The following is a 14,016-nucleotide window of genomic DNA, read 5'->3' on the forward strand; positions in this document are numbered from 1 at the left end:
TAGAAAACTGACAAACAAACAAATAAGAAGAAACACCTCACAACTAGCTGCTAAATTATATTGATACCTCAATAGAATTACTACTAATATATAATGATTGCCTGTGTCTTTTTTGCTTGCTATCCAAACTGAATTCTGCTCCCAGATTTTGTCCTTTGGGAACAGCTTTCCTTTCTCTACTGGATCCTCTGGACAGAAAAACATCTGCAGGATTACATATTTCTCATCACATCTTAAAAATATACTCTCTGCAGAGACATCAACTGAACAAGGTACTAAATGTCTAGCTTGGTGCATTTTCGCAGACTTTAGGCCTAAAATAGGGGCAGACTATTCATTGTATGCCTAGTGTTGTTTCCTTCACTCCCTTCCCCCGATGGTCGTGAAGCTGGGCTTGAACAGAGATGAGATAGACACAGTGTGTGGATCACAGATCTGTACAAGCATGGCAACATGTCTTCATTAAGTATCCTGTTCAGCCTAAGCTCTTACATTTGCAAGATGATAGATAACATAGGCATATAAGCAGCTGCTACCTCCAGAAGAGAGGCACAAACCACTTAGACTGAGCAGTAGGCAGAAGTGTGGAACCAAACAGCTCTAAGAAGATCACGTCTGTAAGAGATGCAACATCTCAGTTACAATGACTCCACTTTTCCTCTCTACAGATGATGTTGTAAAGCATCTGATCTGCTTAGCCATTAATGGCTGCTGGGCTATAAAAAGGAACACAGAGCCAGTTGCCTTTCTCCAAAATACTGTTATAGCCCATCTGTGCCGTTTTTATCACAAAGCTTGAGTGCTTCCAAGAAAAGAACTAAACTGTTATCATAAATCCTATACAGACACTTCAGCCTGTCTGTGGGCATTTGTCCTGCACAGTAATGGACAGGGCCCTTGGAACACAATGAAGGCAGGAGAACTCTTCCTCCAAAATCCACTTGCTTTAATGTCTAATGTTGTTTTATCAAATCTGATGTTAAATGATTTCACATAAGGTCTCTCTACTTTCACTTGATTTCCCACTCTACATTAACTCATGCCGATGAAACTGTATCAAATACTTATTTCTGCCTGAAAGCTCCCTGTTAATGAAACATGTATCTTGTTGAAGCTTTCTGGAAGAAAAGGAGATACTCTATCCACTTTGTTGTTGTTGTTGTTAATTGAAATCTATGAGACTAAATCTTAAAATACAGTTTGAATATCTAGGAAGCATCTGAGGCCACAGGAAAGACTGATTTTTAATGAGTTTAGACAAAGCACACTAGCTAATTACAATCATGATGGCTTTATTCCTCTTAGAACAAGAAAACTGTTCATCACCTCTTTCCAACATCAGTTATGGTGTGAGAGGCTCCTGCCCACCACACTGTAGGGGTGCTCACACTTAAGCATCCTCAGGTGTTCTTCCTATGAGCTCTCCAGATTTAATTTGTCAATGAAAATAACACCCAAGAAACTAGACTGGGCATTGGCAGGAACCAGAGCCTTCTATTCTCAAAAGGTTTGGTAATCTAAAGTTACTACATTAAAAAAAAATAAAAATCTTATTCAAGTGAACCATCTTATCTGTCCATAGAGACAGCCCCTTCCTTCACACCTTATGGGATCGGCTCATCTCTGGCACGTGGAACACATGCTTCAGTTTCAAAGGGTCTGGAGGAAGAAGGGCTCAGTTTCAGCTTTTGCCTCTGCCTTCCTGTCCTGCACTGAACGTTATTATTTGCAAGTTTTCCTGTAAAGGACTTCATTTTTTCCCTCACTATTTCATAGGTAGGACTCCTGTATCTCAGACCACCTTCCCCTGCAAGTGCTGAATTTGCAGCACTGGCTGGGGATGAACCCTTCACCAAAATGGCCCCATAGGAAATCCAAGGCCCCCAGCATGTCCAGGCACAGCCCACCAAAACCCAGTAGGGCAGGGATTGCCCAAAAGTTTGGGGGTTAGCCATTTAAATAATGCTAAACTGAGCCACGCTGTCACAGTTTCCCTCTGGGAATTAGAAATCTCTTTGTGCCCCAGGATTCCACCCAACCATGGGAATAAACTCCCCACCTCACATTAAGATAGCAAAAAGAGTTTAAGAGAACCTGTGCTACCAGGGGATGCGTGGGCCAGGCTACAAAACTGCTTCCCTGCGTTGTTGAAATATTACCCACATACAATGTTTTAATTAAAACCGCAGAATGATTCATCTGACTCATCTCTCTGCAATGAGAACAAAGCCTCGGGGCTGCCCCACTGGGATCTGTGAGACAGATAAGTTGAATTGAAGCATAGGCTCCTCCAGCAATGCTCTTTTTAAGTGAGCTTCCTACCCAAAAGATAACACCACGCACACAAGTCTGTCTGTCCCTCTATCTCCTCCCTTCTCCCTTCTGGCAGTCAGTTCTAACAGAAATATCCCAAGCAGCACAGGTATTACAATAAATGATGTCCTTATTTGTATGAAAATATGCAGGAAGGAGAAAGACCTTCTGAGGAAAGGTATGAGCTCAACCCTTTCTTAGATACTGGAATTCAATGATGAGAAAACTCACAGGACCTCTAAATTTCATACTGATCAGGGGTTTCTAAAAAAGGGAAGGGGAAGTAAAGGAAGAGGGATGTGTGACAGGGCACCTCAGTGCTGAAAGAAGAAAATGAATACAACAGAACAGTTGGAAGGGACCTTCAAAGATCACCCAGTCCAACTGTCTGAATACTTTAACCAAACGTTAAAGCACAGAATTAAAGGCATTATCCAAATGCCTTTTGAACACTGACAGGCACGGGGCACCAACCCCCTTGTTAGGGAGCCTGTTATTAGTACTTGACCACCCTTGTTGTACAGAAATTTTTCCTAATGTCCAGTCTGAACCTCCTCTGATACAGCTTTGTGCTGCTTCCTATCATTCATCAGAAAGAAGAAACCAGCACGGCCCTCCATTCCCCTTCTCAGAAAGTTGTGGAGAGCAGTAACATAGCCTCACAGACTTTTTTTCTCCAGACCAGACAAACCTTAAGCCTCTTCTCACAGGACACATCTTCCAGCCTTGAATGAAAAAACAAAATGTCTCCTGTTCCGTGGCTTCATCCAAGAGTTTTGATTGCCTGTTCATACCATTAGCCTTCTTTCACTGATTTGAGTGGGAATTGCTGACAATTCAGCGATTACTGTTATTACATAAATGTTTACATGCATAGAAACTGACATAAATTCATATCTTTGTTTGTAACACGAACAAACACAATAACCTGCTAATTCTGCTTTGCTTCAAGTCTACATCCTTTCTACTTGAGGAGGATGTTTCCAAAGTTGCCTCAGGGATTTAAAACCTCTATGCCTGCTAAATGTCAATAGAAATTGCACTTCCCATTTCGCTTGTGGCCCAAACCCATAATCGACACGTACGTTTGATACACATGCAAAACACTCATTTAACATAAGCAAGAAATCACATGCCTCTGGGGGCAGAAAGCTGTCTGCCTCATCAGAAATGCAAAGCAAGGTTTGCTTTGACAAAGTGACCCAAAAAAACAACAGTCTGTGGATCTGCTGCATCCATTGACTGTTAGTTAATGAGTGGAACAATTGCAGCTCCCAGGAAAACTGGGTGCCACTACTGAGGGAAAAGATATGTAGCAAAAGTCTGTGCATGCCCAAAGTTGGGGCAGATTAAGGTATACTTAAAGCCCTTCAGCCAGCAGCGCTTCCTTTCCCCTTCAGAAACCATGAGGAGACAGTATCACAAAGCTATTCAAGATCCACATGAACTTCGTTTAGCTACTGTGCACTGGGATTTATGTTTCAGAGGTATATAGAACACAGAGACACAAGGATAGGAGCACATAACATTATTAAGCAATAAGCATTATTAAGCTCTTCAAGATCTCCTCAGTCTCACTCCATAACTCGGCCTTGGCTTAATGATGCTGGCACTTATACAAACTATAGCATTTAGCAAAGCTCCACGCCAGCAGAAACCATCACAGAGGCTGAACGGCAGCCCAGCGCAGTCCCTTGTGATAGAGCTCTGGACAGGCTGTATCATTTTTCCTCAATGGAAGAGGGAAGTGTTTATCTGGGAAGTATTTCATATCAATGACACTAGGGAACTGTTTTGCTTTCCACAAATAGGCTGGTATGCAACTTCCAAGCACTCCCTATGGAAAACTTTGGAACACCAGCCATGTCTTTCCAGCAGGGATTTCATGTAGTTAATGCTCTGCATTTTTCATCCTGATTTATTTCTGCTTCACCTTCTTTCAAAGTGCTGCACTCACTTCAAATGCAACAAGGGGCTCATCTCTGCAAATGTGAACTTTGATTACCAGAGACTTCAGATCCATATTGTTTGCTCAAACATAAACAGAGATGTGCTGTCTTGACAGAGTCATTTCTGTGACTGCCTTTATTTTTCCAAGAGTAATCTGGAATTGTAAAATTGGGATCAGATTCAAACCTTGTGTTCCACAAGGTTTGAAGCTGGAATGTCAAGGCACGTGGACTCTTCTAACTTTGCTGCTGAGTTGCTGAAGGTTAGTTGGAAAATCCTGAATTGATATATTTCATGGGAGTTGATGGAGAAGATTCACTGTACTCTTACCCACAAACAAGAGCACCAAATTAGGTCTCAGTGATCAGGACCAGCACAGTGGCACTGTACAGATGTGAGTCTGACGCCCCAGACAGCAGAAATAATGGGAAATGTTGAAACCCCAGTCCTCACATCAACACTGTTTCCCTGTGGGACCAACTGCTAAAGTGAACAGGACCGTGGGACCAACTCTTTTCTTGTTGAACGCAGTAGGACTCATGGCCACACTAGGTGCAAATGTAGGCTAACTGTAGGCTAACTGAGGCTGATATAAACAGATGTGGCAGACAGATGTGCACTGCCAGGTTCACAATAGTTACAGTACTGTAAGTACTCCCACTGGCTCACCAAGCTGGAGTCTCAGAGGGCCGTCAAATTGGCAAAGGATCCTATTTTACACAATCACAACTGCATGCAACTAACGTGAAATCAAGGCTGAGGCTCAGAAAGATCATCCATTTCCTGTCAGACACTCCCTGCACCACAGCCTTTGCATGTATTCATTCTAAAATTGCAGTGCTGTAGCAGCGCAAGTAATTGTCTTCATTCAGGATGTCTTTCCATTATATCAGTTGACACCCATTACGTCTATATGTATACACTACATCTGATCTCTGTTTCCTCCCTCCTGTTTCTATTCACAGGTCCATTTTTCATTCTCCCTGGAATGTAGAGCATTTGGGAGTGTAGGTGGAATGCCAAAGTCTTTCAACACCCATTAATAGAAATTTGTTTTATTAATTTAGATTGTGGGAAGAAAAAAAAACGTAACAGAGTTGATCCTTTGCTCTGAAATCATGAATCATTGTCATGCACATGAGAAGACGTCCTCTGAGGCACCAGAGGCTGCCTCAGACAGAGTAAGTGATTAGAACTGCTTTGCTAGGGAGTCCTGAGTCATCAAACATAGCGGCTTAATTCCCAGGAAATGGGAAACATATTGGGATGACATTGACTTGTATGCGGCATGAGCTCCAGAGAAGGGTGAACCCTTCAAAGGTTCTGGAGATCAGTTCAGCTTGTGGAAAATGTTTAAAACTTGAAAGCTTCTCTGAAGCATATCTGATCTGGAGCTGGGTAACGTATTCCCAGCACATGATTTACTCTATGAATTAAACTCTTTACATACTTTACAGATTACAGGGGAATTTACTTTGACTTCTAATAAAAATGATTCAATGATTATGACATGGAAAATATGTTCTGACTTCAAGTTATTCCCTGTGACAAGAGCTTCATATATGCACTGTTCTTAATTTACCGGATCTATTGTAAGAACTTATGTTTTTGGTGTTCCTGTTCCTGCTCTTAGCACTTAACTAGGAAGAGCATCTGACATACATTTCTTCTTGGTCTGATCCTTCACCATTGTTCCACAGACATTTCAGATCCAAAGCTGGGTCAGGGCCAGTGCAAAGCCACTCAGCTTTGCTGAGACAGCACAAGTTGTTAAAAGTGAGACTATTTTGCACTGAGGTAGAAAAGAAATGGCACGAGATTTCATCTCATATGCATGTAAGAGTGACCCTCTGCTTGTGGGGGCAATTCAGAAAAGTTTAAGTAAATTTGAAAGTTTGCCACAATTAGATCTGCAAGGTGTGACATGGCTATGTCACTGGTCACAGCATTGTTCTGGATTATTTCTAACCCCATTTGGAAAGTGAGGCTTGCACTATAAACACCTGATCACTTATGGAAGATGCAAAATGTATTTATCAGTAGAAAACTGTTTTCCAACCCTTCTTCTTCTACGACAATGTTCCTGAAAGAATTTTGAGTGAATTGAGTGAAAGTGTTGATGAAAAAAGCCATTGACTACCCTTTTGTCCTGTTCCTTTTAGGAACTCATCAAGCAAAATTACTACTAATTACGCTCATGTTGAATCAAGTAGCTCTAATGATTGCAGCACAATCCACAGACCTCCTGGCTGAAAGAAGAGCAGTCAGCTCTGGAAGAGGAAAAGCTATCTAGCCTAACGTGTGAGGTCTCTTTGCCTGACAACGTGATAGTGAAGGTAAGGGAAGTCGGCACTGCATAGACAGAATGACAGCAAACAGACCACAAACTTCCTTAGATAAACGACATCTTTCAAACCACACAATGCCACTTGATACCTCTGTGCCCCTTGAGCTGTTACAAAGTACAGCTGCACTTCAGCCCAGATTGATATCGCTTGGGACCGAGGCCATCAATCCACAGGCTGAATACACAAACAGAAAATGGATGTGATCTCCCTGTTTTGATATAATGCTGTAGAGAGGATGGTGCAATTTTCCGAAGGGTTAAATGAGTCTAATGACATTGTCTGACTCAACCAAATTCTTCAAACAGGAGGGGAGTTCATCTCAAATGATTAGTCACCTAAAACTAGCCAGATGCCTACTGCAAGCAAGTTGGGAAGGCTAAGAAACCCATAAGTGCTCCCCAAGAAACACCAGTCTTTCTACACTGACTATAGTAATTATATGAGTATAACCTCCATTTTCTACTGATTCTTTCATGGTTCCTCACAATCAAGGATAGGAAATGACCATTAACAATCTCGTGTTAATGATGACCCTGCTCTAGCAGCTGGTGGCACTGATAGAAGCCTTGCTGTTGATGTCAGCAGTTTGCATCAGCTTTATCTCTAGTAACTATGGGCCAGAATTTTAATCTTATGCTAATGATGTTAGAGTAAGAGGAGTTGGCTGGAAGCAGAAAGAGGATGAAAAATCAGCTTTCCTCTGGAAGGAAGAACTCCAAAATTTGGCTGAGAAATAAAGAACTAGTTCTGATCTTTTTTAAGTCTGCAAGGCTCTCCATGTTGACTATTATTTTATAGAGCATGAGATCCAAATCTCCTGAAACTGATGGGCTGCAAAGCAGCTGAAAACCTAGGAACCTTAGCATAGGCTTCAGGACAGTTCATTGAGCAAGCTGCCCTTAAGCAAAAAGAAACAAGCCCAGGCTCCCCGGCTCCCCTATAGGCCTTTCTGCAAGTTCCTGAGGAACAGAACGGTATAGAATATGAATCACTTTTTCAAACTGAATTCTGCCACGGACAAAATCTGATTACAGAGAACAGTAAATGCTCCACTGGGAACAACAGTCAAGCAAAATTCCTGAGAAGTTTTGTTCTGTATTCTCTCACCAACACCATGAATTAGCTTACACTTTTTTTTTTTTTTTTGGTAGTAAGTTGCTGAATTCCACTCTTTCAGAAGACATTTAGTGTTTTAAGATAGCCTGAAGAACATGCAGACACATTGGCCCAAGGCAGTGTATTGTTCAGGAAGTGACAGGATAATTAAATTTCCATGGCTGAGAACTTGTAAGTTGATTTTGCTTCTCTACCATGTCTTGGAGCTTCTCTTTAATTTCTCTCCCTCTACTAGTTACTTTGATTGGCTCAGACCCTATACTTTGTGGATGTAAGGTAATTATAGACAAAGAAAATTAAATCACAAAGGAGAATATTTTAAAAGTACATGGGAAACCCTTGAAAATATAAAGCGTATATTTTCATGACAAAATGTTGTAAGCATTAAGTTGTTATATTCTCCAGTATTAGATGAAGCAATAAATTTGCCAGTGCACGCAGATGAACCCCATTTAATCCCTATAGACCATTTACTGTAAATTACACTGTCAAAGGAAACCCCTAAATAATGGGTTTGCTTTTCTTCTGAGGGCAAGAAAGCTTGTGAAGGGAGTATGATCTTCAGGCTCAGATCAAGTCAAAGATCCAAAGGTTTACAATAAGATTAAGAAGAATTGCACCATCCCAACAGGGAGATTATTCCACCCACAGATTTTTCCCTGTTACAGAAGAGATGAGATCCAGAATAGTGTCACATCTCCCCGGCTCTTTTTCTTCAATTAATTCAGTTGTTCTCAATGGAAATGCCATAGGTCTCATGATTCTTTTCTTCTCTCTTTTCTAATACAATCTTAATTATTTCACTTTAACCTGGGAAAATTTAACATCCTCCAAGGATGTCCCAAACACTAAGAGGTCCATGACAATGAGAGTAGGGGAACCCTTTCAGGTTGTCACCCCAAAGCGCAAGGTGCCCAGCAGTCCCAAGGAGCATGGCAACATCTGGAAGTCTCCAGAGGGCACTGAGGGGAACATCACGTGAAACACTTTCCACCCAGCTCTGCACACTGGGTTTTGAAGGTCATGAATCCTAATGGAATGTAAAAGCTTCATCAAATGTGTGGATCAGGTGTGCTTTCATCCTTTGGGAAACAAAAAAACATTTACAGTGGAGCAAAGAAACTTCCATTATGAGACAGAGCTGATGCTGAGGAGCCAGGGTCACACCTGTAGGATGCTGTGGGAAAAGGAGAATGAGCGAGCTCTTTGCTTCAGAAAGAAGGAACAGGAGAAGCTACAATGGCAAAGACACGTTGCCTCAATTGGTCCAGGAAATTCGACCATAAGGAGGAAGGGTAATTAATTTCTACAGCAGAGCTCTGAGAGTTCGCAGTAAACTCTCAGATGGCCAGAAATAAAAGACTGTCATGAATTCTCCCATTTTGAAAGAAAGCAGCATTAAGCATAATATCTGAAAGAGAAGTCTGATGGAAATGAGCACAGCCGTGTGTTTTTTTGGCCTAGAAAAGTGTGTGCAGTATGTCAAGGCTCGGCACATGGCAGAGGGTCAAAGCTGATTCTGAGAACTCAGTAACAATAGAGAGTCATCACTGGACACAGGTGCTTCCTGAATTGATCTTGCAATTTGGCTGTTTCCAATTAAATATGAAGCAGCTGTGGCCCCTTATCTGCTCAAGTCACTGGAATCCATCTAAGGGGAAAACTTTCTCCCTTCTCTCCTCTCTCCACAACCCAAGCAGACAGCTCTGCTCTCCAAAGAGACTGCCAGGGACAGCCAATTGGTCAGAACCCCATGCATATGAGTTGCCTCTCATTCATCTCAGGGCAAAGTGATGAGATACTGATTCAGCTTTTCCTTTCCCAGTGCTTTTATTTGGGGACAACAGCAAAAGCCAACAAAGTAAGAAGAAAATATGAATGCTGATGTTTGTCAGGCAAACAGATTCAGGACACTTTCCATCAGACACCAAATTAAACAAATGAAGCCAATGTGAGGACAAGTCCTTAAGTGTTTACAGCATGGTTCTGCATTCTGAGTACAAGAGAGTATTTTTTACAGAAAAAGACTGAGCTTTAAAGAAGGTATTTTCAATGGTCAGCTGGTGGGATTATAGATGGGACTTGGAAAGGTCAGCGTAGAACCACCAGGCAGAATAACAGCTGGTAGGGCATTTCAGAAATCCATCAAGTGAGAGCTCCCAAATACATTACAACACCTAAATGTACTTTATATAAGCTTTTCCTTTCCAGTTCATTCATTCTGCAGCAATGAAAACCCTACAAGTCTTGGCTATCCCTTCCAGCCTGACAAGGTCTCACTTTACTTTTCTCCAGCACCTTAAGAAAGGAAGAGCTTGGCTCAAATGTGTGCTTGTCACTAGACGAAAGAAAAATGAAACTCTAGGTACGCACTTTGGTTGTCTCCAAGATGACAGGTAGTTAAATGGCTCATAAGTATTTTGGACACAGGATGCTAACAGCCACCTGGATTTACCCAGCCTGAACGTAACAAAGTTTAGACAGCTTTGCTTTTTGTCCTGTTCAGCTCTTCTCAAGGCTTTTCTGATACACGGGAACAGTAGTAGTTCTTTCTAAAGAGTATCCTCTTGTGCTTTCTGAAATTGAAATGGATGGTAGAGGTTGAACTGGATACCCCACCTAACTGTGACAATATTGCTCCATTATGATTGAACAATAAAGTTCAGACTACTGATCATTTCAATCATTAACAGTAATTATACTACTGTAGGAACAAGGAGCTAAGAAAAACAACAACAAACAAACCTGCTTTTTTCCCATTAAGTAGGAAGTAGCACTGGTGTTTTGCTGAGGTTACTTTCGTCATTTCAAAAAACAAGGCTTCTGATTTAACCTGAGAAAGACTATCCACCAACTTCATGTCACGAAGCAGCCAAAATAATCAGCCATAACCAACCTTAGCACAGATACGATAGACCTCTGGAAGTTCCTGCATGCCAGGTCTAATCATTCCTCTTGGCCATTCTGGGCACAATCCATGAACAACAATCCCTTTTTTGAATTCCCTTGGCCAAAACATAAGCGTGCAGCTGCTTTTTTTCCTCCTCCGGTCCTTACATTTTTTCCATGTGCTGTCCACAGCTCCCCCCCCTCAACTCTCTACATTAGAGTCCAGATGACCTTCCCAGAAAACCATCCGATTTTCAATTGTCAGTGCCAGAATGCAGTGCAGTAGGCCGTACTCCTTTACGCAACCTACTTCAAAGTCAAGCAGAAATGTCTCTATGGGTTTAAGCAGAGGAGAGAAAGACCTCTTATTTCATGTATGGCTCCACAAGACAAAGCCACCTGCATCTCAGTGATTCACAAAACATTTTTTTTCCTTCAAACAGCTCAAAACAAATTTCGAGCTTTTACATGTTTATTCAATGTATATATAGGCTTAGTGTAGCTACTACCTCAAAAACTTCTCCTCCTGTGGGCCCTTCTAGCTGCTTTCAAATTTCATCTTTTAAATAGGAAAGAGGAAGGCAAAACAAACAAACAAACAAAAAACCAACAGAAGAAAAGATAAAAATCATCAGACCGTAGGGATACCTACAGATTCCTTATCAGAACATCTTGTCTTTATGGAATACAAAAGCTATTTACTATATACAACCATTATGCCCTCTCTGAACTCAGTCCAATACTCCGAAATGTCAACTTACTCAAAGTATGCACATCAATATTGTAGATGGGTTGCTCTGAAAGTAACGCCTCCTATTTATTTCCATGGAAACTATGACAGATACGAAGAACCCAATAATGCTATTTGATAGAGCAAATTCTCAGCTACAAAACATTACTTTTCAGCACAGTCACCACCACTAGCTATGCATTTTTGCCAGCAATGCACAAGAGCCCGCATGTCGTGCTCATAAATATCTGCATGGTCATCCAGAATGTGCCTTGTCTTTCTCTCACTGTTGCAACTGCAGAAATGCACCACCTACCACCTCACTGTGCTAACATCCACTGTTTGGTTTCCATAAATGTTCAGCAAGCATTGATGAATGTCAGTGATTGCAATTTTTTCCACATGGAGTGTCACATGGCAACAAAATCTAACAGAATATTGGTGGAAAGGTTTAACCTTTACTGCCATGCCACCAACATCCACCTCTGACATTGGAGGCCGAAGTAATAAAACAGGAGGTATTACTTTCAGGAGAGGAAAGTAAATAGTATTACTTTCAGGCAAGTTTTAAAGGAAAGCTTTAGTCAGAAATGCAGAAACTGCACCCCTGCAGGAACTGCAAAACTCAGCTGTTTTGGTATTGTTTGCTGGGATTTTGTTTTGCTGTATTTTTTGACACAGGCCTTTTGGTTCATTTTAGCCAAAATTTCAAGCTTCAGGCAGTTAAGGCATTTACACCTCTTCCTGTGTCACGTTGACTTTTCTCAATGTTACAAGTGCTTCTTAAACCTCCTCTGAATATATGCTCTGCTTTGTGTTAGATTTTTCTTCCACTTCTTCCCATTGTTATTTCAGACTGGGCTTCTATGGCTCAACATATTCCAAGAGTCATTTAGGATAAATGCTCTGTCAAAGACACTTATGTATAGTTGAGTTATATTATATTCTATATAAATCATTGTGACTGTTTCACAAACAAGGCTGAATCAGACAGATTTTCCAAGTACATGAAACGTAGCTTTTTCAGTCATGGTATCCTAACCCCCCAGTTAATCCACTATCCTGAAACTCACCTCATATTTGGACTACGTCATGTTGGCCCCACCAGGAACAGAACCATGCTGCTAACATTTTCTCCTAATGAGGATAACAATCCTATAATGGGGAAATCTCAGCCAATTTCTATCTGCAGATTGCAGGGGAAAGGTTTACTTTGCAAACCTAATGGTATCTCACCACCTCTTCCAGTTTTATTTTCTAAGATATTCACAGACCTCAAGCAAACAAAGACCTCATCTGAACTGCTAAGGAAGAGAAGTCTATGGAAAGAAGGAAATCTGTTTCACTAGTTGAGAACAATTTTGTGCTGTACTTCAGCTTATACTAATGAAGATTGCCCAGAGCCTGGTAATCAGTCTTCCTTGCCTGCTTTACACTTGATCACATGGATAGAGAAGCTTGGGGAATATTCAAACACTTTTTACCTATACAGCTCACTTTCCAGAATGTAAATTGCATCTGCTACATTCAATATGGTCCTTCAGGCAAAACTGAAATCCCACCTGAAGAAGACAGCCTGACAGAGAGGCCTGAGAAAAGAAGTTGGTGGCACTTCACTGCTCTGCAATGGGGAAGCAACCAAAAATATTTACAAGGCAAATTACTAGAACAAGATTTTTCTTGAAAACAGGAAGAAACTGCAGTGTCCTTGATCTGGCAGTATTAAGTAGCTGTGATAGGAATAATGTTCACAAGTGAAAGGAATAGCTACTGAAGCTCCCTGATTTTCCAGACTCATTCTATGGATGCCTTATAGCACACTTTTTGTCTGGAGTTTGGGTGGGAAGGGAAGGTGCCACATCCCCTCATCCACCTCCTTTACTAATGCAATAATCTCACGTCATTAGAGAAAAAAGGAAGAAAAAAAGATAAGGAAAGAAAATGATTAATAATCTGTGGGCAGCTGCTTACTTTCCAATCGGTTGTCCAGGAGGGGTGTGCTCCACTTCAAATCCTGCTTGTCTCAGTACATCAATCACAGTGTTGTTACCCAGGAAGTGACCTAAAATACAGGTAGAAAATAGCACTGTCAATCAAACTGCTCTGCTCACTCATTTGATTTTCTCCTTTTGAACAACAGGCTTGGGACACAAGGTTACCAGAAGCTAAACTAGCTCTAGAAGCAAGAAAGGCACATTATGCTATTAGTTGAGGTGACGCAACTGCTGTTAACTGCTTTGCCCACAGCCTTTGGCAATGAGCAGGGGAACAAACCACATACAGCCTGATACGATCTTCTTCCATCTTGCTTATCCCTCTCTCTCCTCACATGACCAAGGATACGTATAAAACAAAACCTAGATGGATTCTTTTTTAATACTACTTTATTGTACAGGAATTTGCAAACCTCTAACATGGCAACTTTCATTATGCGCATTGACTAAAGGATCTTCTAACGTGACTATCTGAATGACTCTGTAGTGGTGAAAAGAGTATTGCTCGGGCACTGACTCATGAATTAAAACAACTTACACCCTCAGACGTCTACCCTGCCCATCATCATTCATGGGCATCTGCTCATGAAGAAGCTCTGAAGTTGCTCTACCCAGGGCTCATCCACCTAAAACGAACGTGGTTCAGAAATTGATTGATCAAACTCTCAGCCACCTG

At 41.3% G+C, this 14,016-nt stretch overlaps 1 protein-coding gene across 1 annotated transcript in view; it reads right to left on the bottom strand.

Annotated features, from left to right (window-relative positions):
• Window positions 1–14,016, bottom strand: part of TRABD2B (TraB domain containing 2B) — a 256,233-nt gene that overhangs the window by 31,734 nt on the left and 210,483 nt on the right. The window contains exon 5 of the mRNA XM_422458.8: window positions 13,318–13,408. Within this exon, the coding sequence (XP_422458.4) occupies window positions 13,318–13,408 (91 nt within the window). The remainder of the gene's footprint in view (window positions 1–13,317; window positions 13,409–14,016) is intronic.

This window comes from Gallus gallus, chromosome 8, assembly GCF_016699485.2.
Source record: "Gallus gallus isolate bGalGal1 chromosome 8, bGalGal1.mat.broiler.GRCg7b, whole genome shotgun sequence".
NCBI classification, from domain to species: Eukaryota; Metazoa; Chordata; class Aves; order Galliformes; family Phasianidae; genus Gallus; species Gallus gallus.